The sequence below is a fragment of the Furipterus horrens genome, unplaced genomic scaffold (assembly GCF_987537825.1).
Source record: "Furipterus horrens unplaced genomic scaffold, mFurHor1.1.pri manual_scaffold_3, whole genome shotgun sequence".
Lineage (NCBI taxonomy): Eukaryota > Metazoa > Chordata > Mammalia > Chiroptera > Furipteridae > Furipterus > Furipterus horrens.
In genome coordinates this window covers 16,364,600-16,381,187 of record NW_028327173.1, presented here as the reverse complement: position 1 = coordinate 16,381,187, position 16,588 = coordinate 16,364,600, and the positions used below count along the sequence as shown (strand labels likewise).

At 52.9% G+C, this 16,588-nt stretch overlaps 1 protein-coding gene across 1 annotated transcript; it reads right to left on the bottom strand.

Moving 5' to 3' along the window:
- Positions 1-1,193: 1,193 nt before the first annotated feature.
- Positions 1,194-16,261, bottom strand: EXTL1 (exostosin like glycosyltransferase 1). Its single transcript, XM_090268833.1, has 12 exons — positions 14,671-16,261; positions 9,779-9,875; positions 9,368-9,475; positions 8,367-8,486; positions 7,699-7,831; positions 7,408-7,514; positions 6,471-6,560; positions 5,372-5,458; positions 4,867-5,027; positions 3,824-3,995; positions 3,495-3,677; positions 1,194-3,097 (listed from the first exon to the last, which is right to left on the bottom strand). The coding sequence occupies exons 1-11, from the start codon at positions 15,438-15,440 to the stop codon at positions 3,495-3,497; spliced, it is 2,028 nt and encodes a 675-aa protein (XP_090124959.1). The 5' UTR covers positions 15,441-16,261; the 3' UTR covers positions 1,194-3,097.
- Positions 16,262-16,588: the final 327 nt, after the last annotated feature.

The following is a 16,588-nucleotide window of genomic DNA, read 5'->3' as shown; positions in this document are numbered from 1 at the left end:
TGCACCCTGGGAAGGCTGCCTGGGCTGCAGCTGTGTGCTTCCTCACCCACCCTCAACTGTTCTTGATCCTGGGCCAGGCTGTCTCCCATCTTCTTTAACTCCCAGTCTCCTCTCCACCTCAAGAATCCAGCAGCTCCATGCCTCCCAAGGGACAGCCTTCTCAGCACCCTCAGCTGTGACTGGCCCCAAGGAGGACCTGAGTCTTCCAGGGGGCAGAGGCCAAGCTGGAGGATGGGGATAGGAAGCCTTGGAGAGGCCTTGGGAGACAGCATGTTCTGGCCAGAGAGCTAGTCACGGGAGTTTCCAAAGCGGCCAGGCCATCAAAGCAGAAAAACACCTGATACTCTGGACCTGGGCTGGACCCACTCTACCCCCACCCCTCTAGAGCCGTCCCCCTCTCAGGTGCCTCCCCCGCGCAGCTGCCTAGGGGTATTTATAGCCTGAGCTTGAGCAGCAAGGACGTTTGTTTTATTTCAGAAGTGATAATTCCAGTTCCAGGTGTATGAAACTGGGAGAACCCAGCGTCCCTCCCCCCACTGCACTGTCACCTACAGCCGCTCCAACTTCTGCTCCCACCCAGCCCACCTAGAAACGATCCCGCTTGGTCCTAATTGTGTGGGCCAAAATGGGGGGCTGTTCTTTCAGATATTCCCTCACCCACTGAGTTTTCAGACCTCAGGCTGGCCACCACTGAGCCTCCTAGTCCCGCGACTGGAGCACGCAGCGGCGCTGACCTCTAGTGGTCCAGGCTGGTAATGCAGAGCACGGCCGCGCCTGAGCCCAGGGTCCCAGGCGCGGCAGGGGAGGATCGCCTGCGTTCTCTTTCCTCCGCTCCCAACTCTACTGCACCCGGTCGGGAACGAAGCGGAAATCGGCTTCCTGGTGCCTCTTTGCTCCATCGCTGGGACGTGAGGATTGCTGTTTTTTTTTTTTTTTTTTTAAGTATATTTTATTGACTATGTTGTTACAGTTGTCCCAATTTTTTTTGCCCTTTGCTCCCCTCCGCCCAGTACCCCCTTTCCTTCCAGCAATTCCACCCCACTTAGTTCATGTCCATGGGTTGTGCATATAAGTTCTTTGGCTTCACCCTTTCCTATATTATTCTTAACTTCCCCCTGTCTATTTTGTACCAACCAATTGAGCTTCTTAATTCCTGCACCATTTCCCCATTTCTCCCCCTTCCTCCTCCCAGCTGATAACCCTCCAAATGATCCCCATACCTATGATTCTGTTCCTATTCTGGTTTGCTTAGCTGGATTTTGTTATTTTTTAGGTCAGTTGTTGATAGTTGTGAGTTTATTGTCATTTTAATGTTCATAGTTTTTGTCTTCTTTTTCTTAAATAAGTCCCTTTAACATTTCATATAATGGCTTCGTGATGATGAACTCCTTTAGCTTTACCTTGTCTGGGAAGCACTTTATCTGCCCTTCCATTCTAAATGATAGCTTTGCTGGATAGAGTAATTTTGATTGTAGGTCCCTGCTTTTCATCACATTGAATACTGCTTGCCAGTCCCTTCTTGCCTGCAAAGTTTCTTTTGTGAAATCAGCTGATAGTCTTATAGACACCCCTTTGTTGGTAACTCTCTGCGTTTCTCCTCCTGCTTTTGAGATTCTTTTTGTCTTAAATGTTTGGCGGTTTAATTATGATATGTCTTGGTGTGGTCCTCTTTGGGTCTAGCTTGTTTGGGACTCTCTGTGCTTCCTGGACTTGAATGTCTATTTCCTTCACCAAATTTGGTAAGTTTTCTTTCATTATTTTTTCACATAAGCTTTTAATTTCTTGCTCTTCCTCGTCTCCTTCTGGCACCTCCATGGTTCAGATGTTGGCACATTTAAAGTTGTCCCAGAGATTCCCAAGCCTCATTTTTTTTCAATTATTAGTTCCTTGTTCTGTACTGGTTGACTGTTTTTTTCTTCCTTATGTTTCAAATCATTGATTTGAACCCCGGCTTCCTTCCCTTCACCATTGGTTTTGTGTGGATTTTCCTTCATTTCATTTAGCATAGCCTTCACTTCTATTATGTGTTTGCCATACTTGAGCATATCTGTCAAGCCTGTGAGCATCTTTATCATCTTTATCAGTGTTTTGAACTTTACGTCTGTTAGATTTGCTATCTCCTCATCTGTTAGGTTGGGTAACTCCTTGTCACTTAGTTCTCCTATTGGAACCTTGATCCATTCCCCATTTTGGGCCATATTTCTCTGTCTCATCTTGAGAGGCTCCTGTGTTTGTTTGCCTCCTTGTCTTAGGTAGAGCTGTCACACCTGTCACGTTGTTAGGGGGGGAGCCTTAGATATTCGTCAGTATGGGCCACTTGTTTCACCACGTTGTGGTGCTATATGTGGGGGAGGGGGTCTGAGAAGGAATAATGCCGCTTGCTCAGCACTTGCCCCTTTTCCAGGCACTTCTCCCACCTCTGTATGGGACTGGCACCTCACTAGCTGTTGCTCTGGCCATCGTTCCCAGAGTGGGTGGGTCTGCAGACGTTCTAGGACCCTAGGGTTCCTTTAAACAAGCACACTCTGCTAAGAGACCTGCAGTTTCTTCCTCTGCCCCAATCCTTACTGGTTTTCAGTCAGAAGCAATGAGACTTTATTTTCCCCGGAGCTGAGACTGTAGCTATGCAGTCTAGTCTGGTGCTGAGAGGGCCCCCCAGGTGTCCTTCCCCACTTTTTAAAATGTGTGACTGTGCTTTCTACCTGCCTGCCACTGCCGCCATCACACCACATCCTTTCCACCCTGGCTCCACCCCTCCTACCTGTCTGGATGAGTATTTCTTCTTTATATCTTGGTTTGTCAGACTTCCATGCAGCTTGATTTTCTGGAACTTCTGGTTGTTTCTAGTTTTGAGGTAGTTGTATTCCTTCTTAATTGTGGAGGGAGACTCAGCATGTCTGTCTAGGCCTCCGTCTTGGCCAGAAGTCCAAAGATTGCTTCTGTGGTTAGCTGCCTTCCCACCAGACTGGGAACCCTGGAGATGGGGATGGAGTTTCGTCTTCTCACTCCTGTCCACACGCCTGCTACCATCCTCACAGGGCCAAGAACGTAGTTGATGTTTCTTCCATTATCTGTTTGTCAAATATTTGTAGTGCACCTGCCAGGCCAGAGAGAGAAGGACATGACCCTGCCCTTCCTGGGCTCCCAGGCCAGTCCTGGGGTCTGATGGTGTGCACAACAAGGCATCATGCACTGGGAGAGATGAGGTTTTGAAAGACAAGTAGAAGTCATCTGGGCAGAGGGGCTGACTCTAGCAGAGGCCCTGAGACAGTGTAGTACACTCAAGAACCTAGGCAGGCTGCTGAGCTGGAGAGTGGTGTGAGGTCCCACCCGCTCCAGGCGCTGTGACTATGATTGGCCAATTGGGTTCTGACATGCTGGCCAACTGGGTGCCATAATTGGGAGGCCTCTAGGGAGGGGACATCTGAGCCGAGCCTCCTTTAAGCAGGTGCAGTGTTCCCCGGGAATATGCCAGGGGTCTCTGTGGATCCTACCTAGGGCTTCTCCAGGCTGCGATACTTCTTGCGCAGCACAGACACCGGGTCCTTGAAGAGTACTGGGTCTAGGCGGAGCTGAGAGGACACCAGGGGCATGTGGCCGAACCCCGTTGCCATCTGGTTCATGCAGTCTTGGTCCAGGGGCTGCAGCACTGTCGTGCGCCCCAAGACCCCAGACATCTAAGAGGGGGAGGAGAAATACATCGGAGGCTTTTCTGTCCCTCTGAACCCAGCCTTTCCCCGCCCCCTGCAGTAGAAAGAATTCAGGTTAGCCGATGAGAGGGAACCCTCGCCCCTTCCCCCTCCCAGTGCCCCTACATCCTCACCAGTGGTGGTCTGGCTTCCGAATGCCGCTTCCCATAGGGCACCTTGATAGGGGGCAGCTTGGTGACTGATGCTACTAGGAAGTTCATTAGGATGTCCGCACAGGTGGGTGCATCATCTGCCAGGCTCCTCAGAGCCTTGGGCAGGGAGTGGGTGAAGAGGGTGTGGTAATACCTGGGCAAGGAGGGGTAGACAGGTAGAGGCTGCAGCCCAGTTTACCCCCCTCCCCAGGCCTCATTCTCCCAGTCCTGAGCTCACTTTCCTTTTGACCCCAGCCTCAAAGCCTTTTGCAAAAACCCTGCTCCTCTCTCTGAACCCTAGCCACTTTAGAGAGCCCCTACCCCAAGTACTAACTGCCCTCCGCTGTTCTGTGCTCTGTGGCTTGCCTGCAGCCAATGGTGTACCTCCTGCCCCCTCCCTCACAACTCCCTGGGACCCCCACCCTGGGCTCTGAGGAATGAATTCGGACCCTGACTGAGGGGGCATCAGCTGGTTCCAAGGCCATCAAACGTGGCAGCCCAAAACCGGCTTCTGGAAGGATGTGGATTCACGGGGCTGATGCTGCTCCAGGTGAGCCTTGCCCTCCTACTGAACAGCCTGGGCCCCTGCAGACATTAGGGGTACTCTTCACTCCACTGAGGACTCCCCACAAGAGGGTCCATATTTGGTTTAAACATGTTTAAGGAACCGCTCTAAAGAGGCCCTCCAGAATTCAGTCCCTGCCCCAGGACTGGGGTGCTTGTATAGTCTCCAGTTCATCACACACACATTTATTTTTTTAACTTATTAAAATTTCTTTTCTTTTATCATTTGATTATCACACCAACCCTATGAGGGGAATACATGTTATAGATGAGGAAGCTGAACCTCAGGAGATGTGAGGAGACTTGATTATCACACAGCTGGGGCATGGCAGGTCTGGGCCTTGAACCTGGATCTCTGGGCTCTAGGCTGGCCACTGTGTTCGCTCCCATGCCACCCTGCTCCTGATTTAAAGAGGGAGTCGCTGGCCCTCTGATCCCGGTGCCAGGGCTGCCACCTGTACCTATGGTAGAAGGCAGCTGAGGTGAGGACCATGGAGAATTCGTTGACCCTCTCGGCGGTGTAGCCCCAGCTGCCCTGGGCCTCATCCCAGAAGTGGCTCCATGTCCGAAAGCCCACCATCCGCTCCGGGAAGCTCTGCCACACCACAAAAGCAAAGTCCACCTGGGGAGATAGTTCAGTGAGGTCTGCGGAAGGAACATCCAGAGATATGGAGGCGAGGCCAGCCGGGACTCGGGAAGAGGAGACAAGAGCGTGAAAGTTTCCAGAGGGTGCGTAGGGGAAAATTTTCCACTGGGAGCTGAAAAATACTGTTTTCAAAAGAGTCTGCAGAAAGCTTCTACTAGATTTCTAAGGAGGAGGCTGAGTGGCTTGCTGGAGTGATCTCAAAGGCAGGAGACTGGTTCTCTTGACATCTGGCCCTCCCAGCTCTGGGAATCCAAGGGGCTCCCAGGGCCCTCTGGCTCAGTCCCCACCCACACTAGGCTCCTCTTGGGCCCCATCCGTACCTCACTTGTGGAAAGACTGCTGTGGGCATCAAGGCTGAGGATGGCATCGGTGCTGATGGCACTGTACGGGAGGAAGCGGTCACTGACCTGCAGTGGGCGAGAGGTGAGGGCAACTCAGCTGTGGGAACCTCCCCAGGTCCGCACAGTGAATATCCAAGCATGTGCTAAGCAGGAGTCCTGCAGGCATGGCGTAAAGAAAAGGCAGTGAAAACAGCAAGCCTGCCCCAAACTTGGACCCAAGGAACCTATTTTACCTCTCTGGAATTCAGTTTCCCCTTTGGTAAAATGGGGGAGTTGGTGTCTAGGGGCCTTTCCAGGGCTGACATCACAGGGTTCTTTCCTTGTCTCATGGATGCTCCTCTCAGCCCTGGAAGGGGTTGTCAAACATCCTTTGTTTGAAAGGAACAGGTCCAGCCCTGGCTGGTGTGGGTCAGTTGGTTGGAGCATCATCCCATAGGCCAAAAGGTCATGGGTTGGATTCCTGGTCAGGACACGTACCCAGGTTGCAGATTTGATGCCCAGTCAGGGTGATTATGAGAAGGCAACTGATTGATGTTTCTCTCTCTCTCTCTCTCTCTCTCTCTCTCTCTTCCCCCCTTCCTCTCTCTCTAAAAGCAAAGAAAAAATGTCCTCGAATAAGGAAAAGAAAGAAAGAAAGAAGAAAGAGAAAGAGAGGAAGGAAGGAAGGAAGGAAAAGGAACCAGTCTAGAGATAAAGGGATTTGCCCAGAACCACACAGCAAGCAGGTGGCTCATGCCATCCCAGGTTCGCAGATGATACCCTTCTCTGGCCCATTTGCTGCCACCTGTCCATGTTTCCTCAGGGTCCCAGATTTCTCCTCCATCCCTCATCTGAAACATCATGTACTTCCTCTGCTGTCCCTCATCTGATAAAACCCCAGTTCTCTGGAAGCACAATTCACAGGGGCCAGGGATGGAAGAGAATCATTTCTATTAGGCCTGTAGGCAAAACCTCCTGTCTGATTTCTTCAGGCCCAATGTGAAGTCCAGCTTTGGCTCAGGCCCAAGTAAATGCCCTCCCCGGTTCCCAGCCTTCTAGGCCTGAGCCCACCCCTCCCATGCCCCTCCCCATCCCTCACCTTCCTGCGCCCCTGGATGACTGTCAAGGGCACTGCTGTCTCAGGCCACCTGGGTGGGGGTGGCTTGTCATTGCTCCAAAGAACAAAGATCTAGGAGGAAAGGGGGTGTTACTGAAGACTGGGGCAGAAAGATCCCAGGAGCCTTCTTTCTCAGGGTGGAAGAAATATAGGTGAGCAGCTGTATATGTGAGAAGACTTTAGTTGGAACCAAGGTCCTTTCGTTACTGCCCTGTTCTTGCCTCTGGGCTTCTGGAGGGCAGGAATTCCCATGACTTGAAGATAGCTAGCTACCTTTGGCATTAGAACCCAAGAGAGTTCCCGTGGTGGTAGCTCCTAGCCTGGGTCCTGGCCCCATGTCCCGTACCCATCTTCTCTCAAAGATTTTCATTCTCTTCCTCCTGCTCCATGATCATTCCCAGCCCGGCTCAAATGTCCCATCTTCGTTGCCACTCCATCTGTGCCCTGGCTGAGCTCACTGCTTCCCCCTTCTGCAAGTACTCTTGGGAGTCTGTCTGGCTTCTCTGGAAGTTATGTTTGACAGTCTATGTGCTAGGAAATGCTAACTGAATCTGAATCCAAGGGCACAAGCCTTTCCTGCCTCTTCTCTGCATCCTCAGCATCAAGCCCGGGGCCTGGTGCTCAGAAAGTGACTGCTGGGTGAATAAATGAGTGAACACAGGTATGTTTCTTTCTCCAGCCTCCCCCAGGAGGTACCTCTTTTTAGATGGAGTCATCAGTTTCCATAGGGAGGCAGAGAGGGGGTTGGTGGGAAAGTAGAAGAAACTTGGGACTTAAAGAAAAAGGTAGCAAGAGCACTTGAAAGCCCTCTCCATGCCTCCCTGCCCCCCAAAAGGGTGGGTATTTTTAGGGTCTAGGTGTCTTCAAGGGCCCTGCCCTTTTGCCCCCACCCTGGATCCCAGCTGGCAAGGGGACAGACCTGGGCACAGTGCTGGGAGCCTGCCACCGCCTGGATGAGCTTCAGGGGTGGCTGTCCTGGGGCCCCCACCCAGATCAGGGCGCTGAACCTGCCTGCAGGGCGAGAGCCTAGGGGAATGAGACAAAGGCTATTAGGGTGGGAAAGGACAGGCTCTACCAGAGGGTGACCTGGGAGCTAGGAGAGACACTAGGGACTTGGGGAGGGCCTTGGTGAAGCTCTATGGTTGAGACTGGGAGGAACTTGGGGAGTGCTGATGAAGGTACTTCAGGTTGTCCCATTCCCAGGACATACCCTGCTGTAGGTAATAGAAGGGGAAATCCAAAGGACTTGTGGAAAATGTGGGCAGGGCCAGGAGTGCCCCTGGGGGGCTGTTCCACAACAGTGAGGGGTGAGCAGATACTCCAAGGATCCGGTCCTGAATAATCTGTAAAATGAGAAGGGGTTCTGCAAAGGGAGCAGCCAGGGTGGCAGTGAGCAGGGTCTGAGGAACAGAGGAACTGGCTTAGCCCTGCACCTCCCCCTTCAGGCTATGGGCAGGTAGCAGTTGCAGCACCCAACCCCTGGGGACAGAAGGGTTCAGATGCAGAAATCCAGAGTAGAGGGCGCTGGGTGATGGTGTCCCGAGTTGGCAGATGTTGGGGAGCTTACCTCCCTCTCCTTCCTCAGGCATCACAGACATCACTAACAGCTCATGACATTCTTTCCGGACCCAGAACCCCTCCTGCCCAGCACCAGGACAGCCAGTGCCCATCAGCTGGAGTTGATACATGCTTTGGAATATATTTGCTGTCCCTCTACACATGGGGAAACTGAGGCCAACGTTGGGGAAGGAACTTACCCAAGAGCTCCAGTCCCAGACTCATCAAAGAAGCGTCTTTAAGGGGGAAGCCCAAACAGGTGGAGGAGGTGTCCCAAGAAGGGTGAGGTGCCAGGGCCCCTACCAGGCGGGTCCCCCTTACCTCTAGAGTGGTATGGATGACCTTCTCCACTGAGGAGAAGTAAGTGTCCCACAGAAACTGGGTCTGCTGACGCAGGGTGAGGACCCGCGTCAGGGGCATTTCCTGGAGGGCAGCCATGACCTGGGCCACAGAGGGAGAAAAGGAGGAGGCGGGAGTCTCTTCGGGCCCTGACTGACCCTGGGGTGAGGACAACCTGGGGTTTGAGGTCTGGGAACCAGGAGTGCTCTCCCCATGGTTCTCCAGAATTAGCAGCAACCACCCTTGGCCAACCCCCAGGTAACATAGCATCAAGAGTTCAAGGGTCACAGAGAGCTGAGTTTAAATGCCATTTAGTAACTGTGTGACTGTGGACAAGCTACTTAACCTCTCTGAGAGTTTCCTCATCGGTAAAGCGGGGATAATCATGGTTCCTGCCTCAGAAGATGAGTATAAGGATTAAATTAGATGATACGCATTAGGGGCTCTGCACGTTGTAGAGGTTCAGTGCATGGGAGCCGGTGTCATTAACTCCCTACACCACCTTCACTTCTCAGTGGATTCAAGGCTCACACATATGTTTTTCAGAGCCGGGAAAAATTAGTTTCATCAGATGGAAAAGTCACTGTGTCTTTCCTTGCCACCCAAAGCCCCATGGAGGCACTACAGTTTTGGATTGTGTGTGTGTGTGTGTGTGTGTGTGTCTTCCCTTAAAGTGGGTATTTAAGGAGTCATGGACCAGTAGGGCTGGGCTCATGGAGATCAACTGGTCTAACTTCTCCCATTGTACAGATGGGGAAACTGAGGCTGAAAGAGGCTCAGGACTTGCTCTCAGAACCCTCAGGAGTCTGCCTCCATGCGATCCAATGGAGTCCTAGAGGCTTGGGGCTGGGGGCTAAATCATCAATATACTACATAGATAGGGGATAGGAATGAGGACTGCGGCTAGTCTGGGGGCAGGGACCCTGGGGTTCCTCCCATGTCCGGGGTCCAGTCCCCACCCCACAGGCAGGGCCCTCAGCTACCTGAAGCGGGCGCTTCTCGTTCGCTACAATGGCTGCCTTGGTCCAGTCGATAACCTCGGAGAAGGGCAGCTCCCAGCGAGGGCTGAGAAGTACAGGGATGCAGCCAGCCTGGGGGCAGGGGTGTCACTGGGAGCTCAGTCGCACCCTACACATGCTCACCCACCTCCCAGTTCCAAGGCAGCAGTTGCTGCTGTTGGGGGCAAGGGGCAAGGAGGAGAGAGAAGCGGTTTGGGGGAAGCATGGGTTGTTCTGCAGAGTGTGAGACTAATGTGGCCGCAGGCACACCCAAGTCCCAGGGTAAGGGAGTAAAGGGCAGCTCAGGGCTTCTTCCCATTGGCCTGGGGCCCAAGGAACCCAGGCAGCTCAGGTGGGAGCGGTCTGGGACAGGGGATGCCCAAGTTGGGGTTGTACCTGCAGGGCTTGGAGGAAGCGCAAGGCATCAGGATGGTGGCTGCTGCCTGGGATGAGGCAGAAGGTGGCATTGGGCAGCGTTGCCCCAGGGTGGGTCCTAAAGAGGCACAGGAGGGGTCCAGCATAAAGAAGGCCTGGGACAGCTGCCCTTCCCCCACCTGGCTCACTGGGTAACTCCCAGCCCCCACAGCAACACTCCCAATTCACAATGTACAAACCCACCATCGTGTTCTCCTGTGTTAACAAACACTCGTGCACAAGCACAGCTACACACTGATACGCTTACACAGCACCAGCCTCACACTCACCCCTGAGCTGGGAGGCAGGAGCCCCAGGTTCTAGCTCTGCCGCTGCCCCTGCTGGTCTTAAACACCTCCCTTTTCTTCTCTGGGCCTCCGTTCCCTCGTTTGCAAAATGGGAGGTAGCAGGACAGGACTTTCCAAGGCCAGGTCTGGCTTGGACATGCATGTGTTTGCCCTCCCACTGCTCTGCCACACGCAGGCTCTCAGGCAGCCCTCACCTGAGTGGCCTCCGTGCCCTGCCTCCCCGCCACCATCCTGAGAGCCCAGGCCCATGAAAGGCTCCTCTGTCATGAGGTGGGCTGGGCCCCCAGCCTGGAACCACACAGGAAGCCATTGCCCAGAGGCCCCTCACCCAGAGGACAGGCCTGCTCTGTTCCTCCCACCTCCGCCCCCAGCTCCAGGGCCACACTCGGGCTATGTGTGCCTGTGGGGGGAAAGGGGGGTCACAGCCTCCTCAAAGCCAGTTCCCTGGGGCTGCCCACCCAGAGAAGTAGTGCCCATGACCTAGCTGCTGGGGGGAGGCGTGGCAGGCAGGCAGGACTCCTGGGCTCACAAGCCAGCTCAAAGTAGGACTGACGAATAGGGCCCAGAGGGACCCAGGATCCTCCTCAGCTACAGTGTATCTGGTCCTGAGTCTGAACCTTTAAGAAGCAGTCCTGGGAGTCCTTAGTCAGTCTCTGGACCAACCCCCATTGAACAGATGGGTAGGCTGAGTCTCAGACTCAGAGATGAGCTCAGTCTCAGCAAGGGTTGGGCAGAGCTAGGACTAGAACCAAGGTGTGCTAACTCTGGACCCTGAGTTATTTGAACTACCCAGAGCTGCTGCCTTCTTTCTCCAGTGCTCAGGTGTCCACCAGGCCTTCAATTAAACAACAGAACACCCTTCACCTCATTAAAAGCAGCAGCACCAGTCAGCTATAGCACTCCCCCCACCCCCCAGTAAAGCCTTAAGGCTTCAGAGAACCCAGAAGCAAAGAGCCTGTGAAATGAACTACACTCCTCAGCCCTCATTAGCCTCCATTGTTCTCTCTTTGAATGTCCTTCTACCTCATCCTGGAGCACCCACCCCTCCCTGCCTTGGAGCCCAAGGAATCCTATTTAATCTTAATGTCTTAACTCAAACATCACCTCCTCTAGGAAGCCTTCCTGATCTCTCTAGAGATGGCTCCCACAGCTTTTATGTGCACTGGAGCAGCAATGAGCCAAGCTAAGCTTTATTGAGCACATACTTTGTTCCAGGCACTGTTTTAAGAGCTTTACATTCATTACCACAGTTCGTTCTCATAGCAACCCTATGAGACAGAAGGTACATGCTGTTAGTGTCGCATATTACAGATGAGGAAACCAAGGTCTGCGGAAGTCACATAGCTCTGAAGTACAGGAGCCAGGCAGGCAGCTTGCATAGCCTCTCTATGCTTAACAGTGTGTGTCATAACCAGTGACTTGTCTGTCTCTGCTACAAGACAGAGCTATTTGAAGGCAGTGCTCTGCATCCCTCATCTCAGTATCTCTAGGGCCTAGCAGAGCGCCTGGCAGAGAATGGGTCACTCAGTGGGTGCTAACTAAATGAATTCTCAGTGTGCCGTAGAGGCTAGACCCAGGACCTGTGAACCAAATGTCTGAAAAGTCAGTTATGGTACAAATTCTGGTAATAGAGCTGGTTGTGAGTAGTCAGTGGGTGGCCTTGGGAGGCAGTGAGTTCCCTATCAGTGGCCTTGGGAGGCTGGAGGAGCACGTGTGTGTGTGTGTGTGTGTGTGTGTGTGTGTGTGTGTAAGTGTGTTATGGAAGGGTCATTGTGGTAACTTCCAATGAAGTCTTAGGGTTTGGTGACCATGTAAGGTACTTGCCATGGAATCAGGGCCTCAGTGCTCAGGACTGGAATCAGTGTGGCTCTCCCTGTTTTCATATGCCCTAGGTACTTGCTTTGGCCTTTGTGATCCTTCTGACATTTTTAAAAAATTGATAAAAATTATATTTGACAACTGTGTTGATGTAAAAATGAAGATATTAATATTATATATGAAAATATTTTCTTTGACCTAAAAGTTCATTTTTTCTCCTGACTTTGAAAGAAATGAAAACATTTTCATAGGCCCCTAAAAGTGTTACGAGCCCTAGGCATTGCACTCCCTGTGCCAAGTGGAGATGGGCCAGGGGACTTTAAAAGCTGCATTGAATTCATGTAAATAAACAAACAAACACACAAAAAGGGGGAGCATAGGTACATGTTGCTTGTACTCACACAGAGCACCTCAGAAAAGACACAAGAGAAACCAGCAGCGGTGTCTGGTTCCAGGACGGAAAACGGGGTGGCCAGAAACGGAGTGGGGGGAAGTTTTTACTGTATACCCTTTTGTGCCTTCGGAATTTTGCACCATGTGAATGAATTCCCTATTCATAAAAATAAATAACAATTTCAATGGGTGGAGGCTTATTCCAAAGCAACAGGAGAACTGTTCAACAAAGGTGGAAAAACATGGGCTTTGGAGCCAGAAGTGCAGGGTTTGATCCCAATGCCAAGCGCCTGATCAGAACCATGGAGGAGGCCATGGTGAGTCAAGGAGCTTGTCTCCAAAGGCCCCAGGCTGGCTCCCTCCACCTCTCTGAGCCTCAGTTTCCTGTTCTCTGAAATGGGAACACTAATACCTCCCTTGAAGGGTGCATCAGAGGATTAGGCATGACTTACATGAGATGGCTTACACAGCGCAAGCTTTCCCTAAATATTCACTCTTCCCCTCCCCCTCTCCTGCCAGTGGAGTGAATGTGGGACAGTGGCAGGGACTGTGAATCGCCTCTTTCTCTGGCCAGCAGTTGTTTATTCAGGCCACCTTCCAGGGGCTGGCCCCATGGCTGGAGGCCTCCCTCTCTCGCTCTGTCCCTATACTGTCCAGCTTGCTCAGGCAACTACCTGGCCTTTCAGGGAAACTGGGGCTCAAACTGACCCAGAGATTAGAACTGCCTGCAGTAGGGGGATGAAGCCAAAGATAGAACTTGTTGATGTTCAGAGGACAATATTAGAGCCTGCCAGGCATCATACCTTGGAAAAAACTTTATCAAAATGCTACTCAGAGGGTCGCCACACTGATTAGAAAACCTTGGCCAGTTCTGGCCAGTTTGGGGCCAATCAGTAAACTGTGTGCAGCTCCTTAACAGTTTCTCAAAGAAGTTCAGGCTGCAGTAGCTTTCAGATTCATCAATAATAACCAATTGCATTTAGCAGTAACTAAAGTCAGCTGAAAGAAGAACTTTCTGGGCAAGAATAGCTAAGTGCCAAGTCAGAAAAGTGACACAGAGCATGGTGAGAGAAGAACCTTGTCACCGAGGTGAGCTCTGAGCTTGAGGTACCCGGGGTATCCTGACTTTTCAGGTAATTGCCGAGGATGCCTGCTAGGGGTGGGTCCTGGCTGAAAGGCTGTGGGAGCTGAGGGGGGGGGAATTCCATTCTCAACCCTGGCTGTGGGGCTCCCTAGAGGAAGTAGAGAAATTCATTCCCACAAGTGCCCTTTGGTTGAGAGAAGCCCCAGAAGCCCCAAAAGCCCCAGAAGCCCCAAGCAGAGGCGAAAATGGAGTGTGGACACATGAAGAATTCCTGAGAGGGAAGTAGAGCTCAGAATAGCCCATGTTGTTCCAGCAGAGGACAGAGAGGAGCCTGGGGGAGGGAGCAAGGGAAGGAGACCAAAGTGACAGGTTCCAATTCAGGTCTGCCCTGGGAGATGGAGAGGAATCCCTCTGCTTCAGAGTCCCTGGACAACCTCAGAAGCATGTTCCTTTTTGCCCGCCCAGCCAGCCTTTGGATACTGCTGTCCTCCTGGGGGTACAGAGGGGTTAGGGTGCTTAGGGGTTAACTGCTCTATCATGTAAGGTATGTCACCCCAACTAGCCCAGGCAGAGAGAGACTCTCCATGTCCCATAGGCTAGTACCCTTTATATGTATTCAGGACTCCCACTTGCAGGAAGTTCTTCTGTGGGTCTAACCTATTCATATTTACTATAACCAAAGGCTGTTTCCTTGAGAGGTTAATTTCCAAAATTAGACATAGGAGCAGCTCCCGTCTGTGATTAATCATCATGGTTCTGTGGCATTTGACAGGGCTGATCATAAACTCTCCCTTAAAACTGAGAATTCTAATGCTGAAGGCTTTGGAGACAGGCAATTCTGAATTAAAATATGGCCTGTTCTTTTCTGGCTGGGTGGCCTCAAATAATTACTTAACCTCTCTGAGCTTCAGTGACTGGTACGCAAACATTTAATGACAGCAATTAGTATTATCTTATTATAATCATTATGAAAGTGCTTAGCACAGAGCAAACACTATAAAAGTGTATGTTAAATAAAATATTAGTGAAGGAGGGATTGGCTTAAGAAAAAGACTAAGAGTGAGTCATGTTTTATGTTTTTAAAGATCCCCAAGGGAGAACTCCAAAACCTGCCTTGGTCTTGCAGGCGGTATGGTTCTGTGCTGGCTAACTTGGCTCCCTCCCGCTGCAGCTGGTTCTCCCATCTCAGTTCTGCCCTCTACCATGGCCTCTGGGCTCGCTCCCATTGCAGACCCCTCTCATCCAACCCCCAAAGGGTAAGGTCCACTTACTTCTCAGGTCCTCGGTCCTGCTCACAGTGCCCATCCCAGGGGCAGGCAAAAGAGTTGGTACCTGCTGTGCGCCAGCCACCCCTCTCTTCTGCCAGGGCTAGCAGGGCCACCCTGGGGTGGGGGCTGTACTGCCGCAGCTGGCCAGGAGCCCCACCTCGAAACGGGTGGGCTTCAGGGAGAAGCGGGAGGGCCACGTCGAAGCCAGGCCGGAAGGTGTCCACTGTGGGGCTGGCCTCGGCCACCATCGCCTGTCCCGGCTGGAAGGTCCGAGAACAGGAGGCTGGGTGGAGCTGGAGAACTAGATGGTTCTTGCCCACATCCCATTTAGGGGGCACCAGGCTGCACTTGCCAGCTGAGGCATCCAGGCTGACGACGTGGAGGCAGGCCTCAGCAGGGTTGAATGTGTGATAGCGGGATCCCTCAATAGGAGCCAGGATCTTGTGCTGCGTCTCAGAAATGGGTCCTGCTGCTGGGTACACAAACACCTTCAGGCCACCACCCCTGCACTTCGAGGCATCAAAGCAAGTTCCCCAGTCACAGCTACCACTATGGAGGGCTTGAGGAGGTGGAGGGGCATCTTCTGGCAGCTCCTCAGGATGGGAGAAACTCTGCAGGAGCTCTGCATCCAGCCAGCGGGGCCAGCCTTGGGGGTCCCCTGCCCGAGGCCTGGTGGGCACTGCCAGGCGGAGAAGGGGAAAGAGTCCCAGGAGGCCGAGAAGCCAGGAGGCCAACAGTGCGAGCCAGAGGGACTTCCTTCTCCACGACTGCATGTGGCCACCCACAGCCAGGGCTGGGGGAAGCAGGAGGAGCAGGGGCCTAAAGGTGGATCGCTGGAGCTGGGATCAGCCTAGTTCGTGCACGCATTGTATAAATGGGAAGATTGAGGCTCATGAAGAGCAGGCTGCCTGCCTACGATCAAACGGCAAGTCACCAACCAGGCACAAGGAAGCCAGGTAGAGCCCAGCTTCCTGGCCTTGCTTTCCTGGGGTCAGGACGCTGCTTGCTCCACCTCTGGACAACCAAGCCAGTCTCTGCTCTCCCAGCAGGAACCGCTGCCCCCGGGCACTATTCAGGCTGATGTAACCTCTGTCCAGATTGCTAGGCTGTGTCCTTCTCTCCTCCTGGTTGAACCTCCTGACCTGGCCCTTGATGAAGAGTACTATCTGCCAGGCCATGGAGGACCTGGGCTGGAAGGAGCAGGGCTGATCTCCCCAATCCTCTCCCAGCCTGAGCAACCCCAGAGCAGCCCTGACCACCCCTGTACCTGCGGACCAGCACTCCTGGGCAGCAGGCCCTGTGGCTGAGTTAAAATTAGACCCTGTGCCCCATGTGGATTATCAGGGTCAGCTTAAGTCGAGGCCTGGGTGCAGCTGATGCCCCTTGCCTGGGGTGCCAGGAGGGCTTCTGGACCTGATCCTCTCCTACCCTGCCGCTATGTCCAGCTCAGGCAGCTTGGCCACTCCTCCTCCTCCAGCCCCTGGAAGCTGGCCCTGCACCCTCTGGCTTGGAGCTGTCACGGTGCAGAGGCCGGGGACCCTGCACCAAGATCTTGTCCCATGGCCCCCAAGCCCTTCCGAGGAGTGTTCTCCGTTCCCTCTCCAGGCAACATCAGGCCAGCCTAGATCTCTCTGCTAGTGGCAGCCTGGCCCCTCCCCTGCAGCCCTGATTCGCTCCTGGCTGGGAGGCAGGGTCTCCACTTAACCCCTTCCAAACCAGTTTCCTTAGTTTGCTAATCATAAGCAGCAGGGACCACATACCTCAGTCTGCCTGTCTCTGAATTCTCACACCAACCCTTTAAGGCAGAGGCTTAGCACTGTCATTTCTTATAAATGAGAAAAGTGAAGCTCAGGGAGGGGATGTTATCCTTCTAAGGAGACTCAGCTAAGTGGCAGGATTAGGGATTTGAACCCTGAGTTCA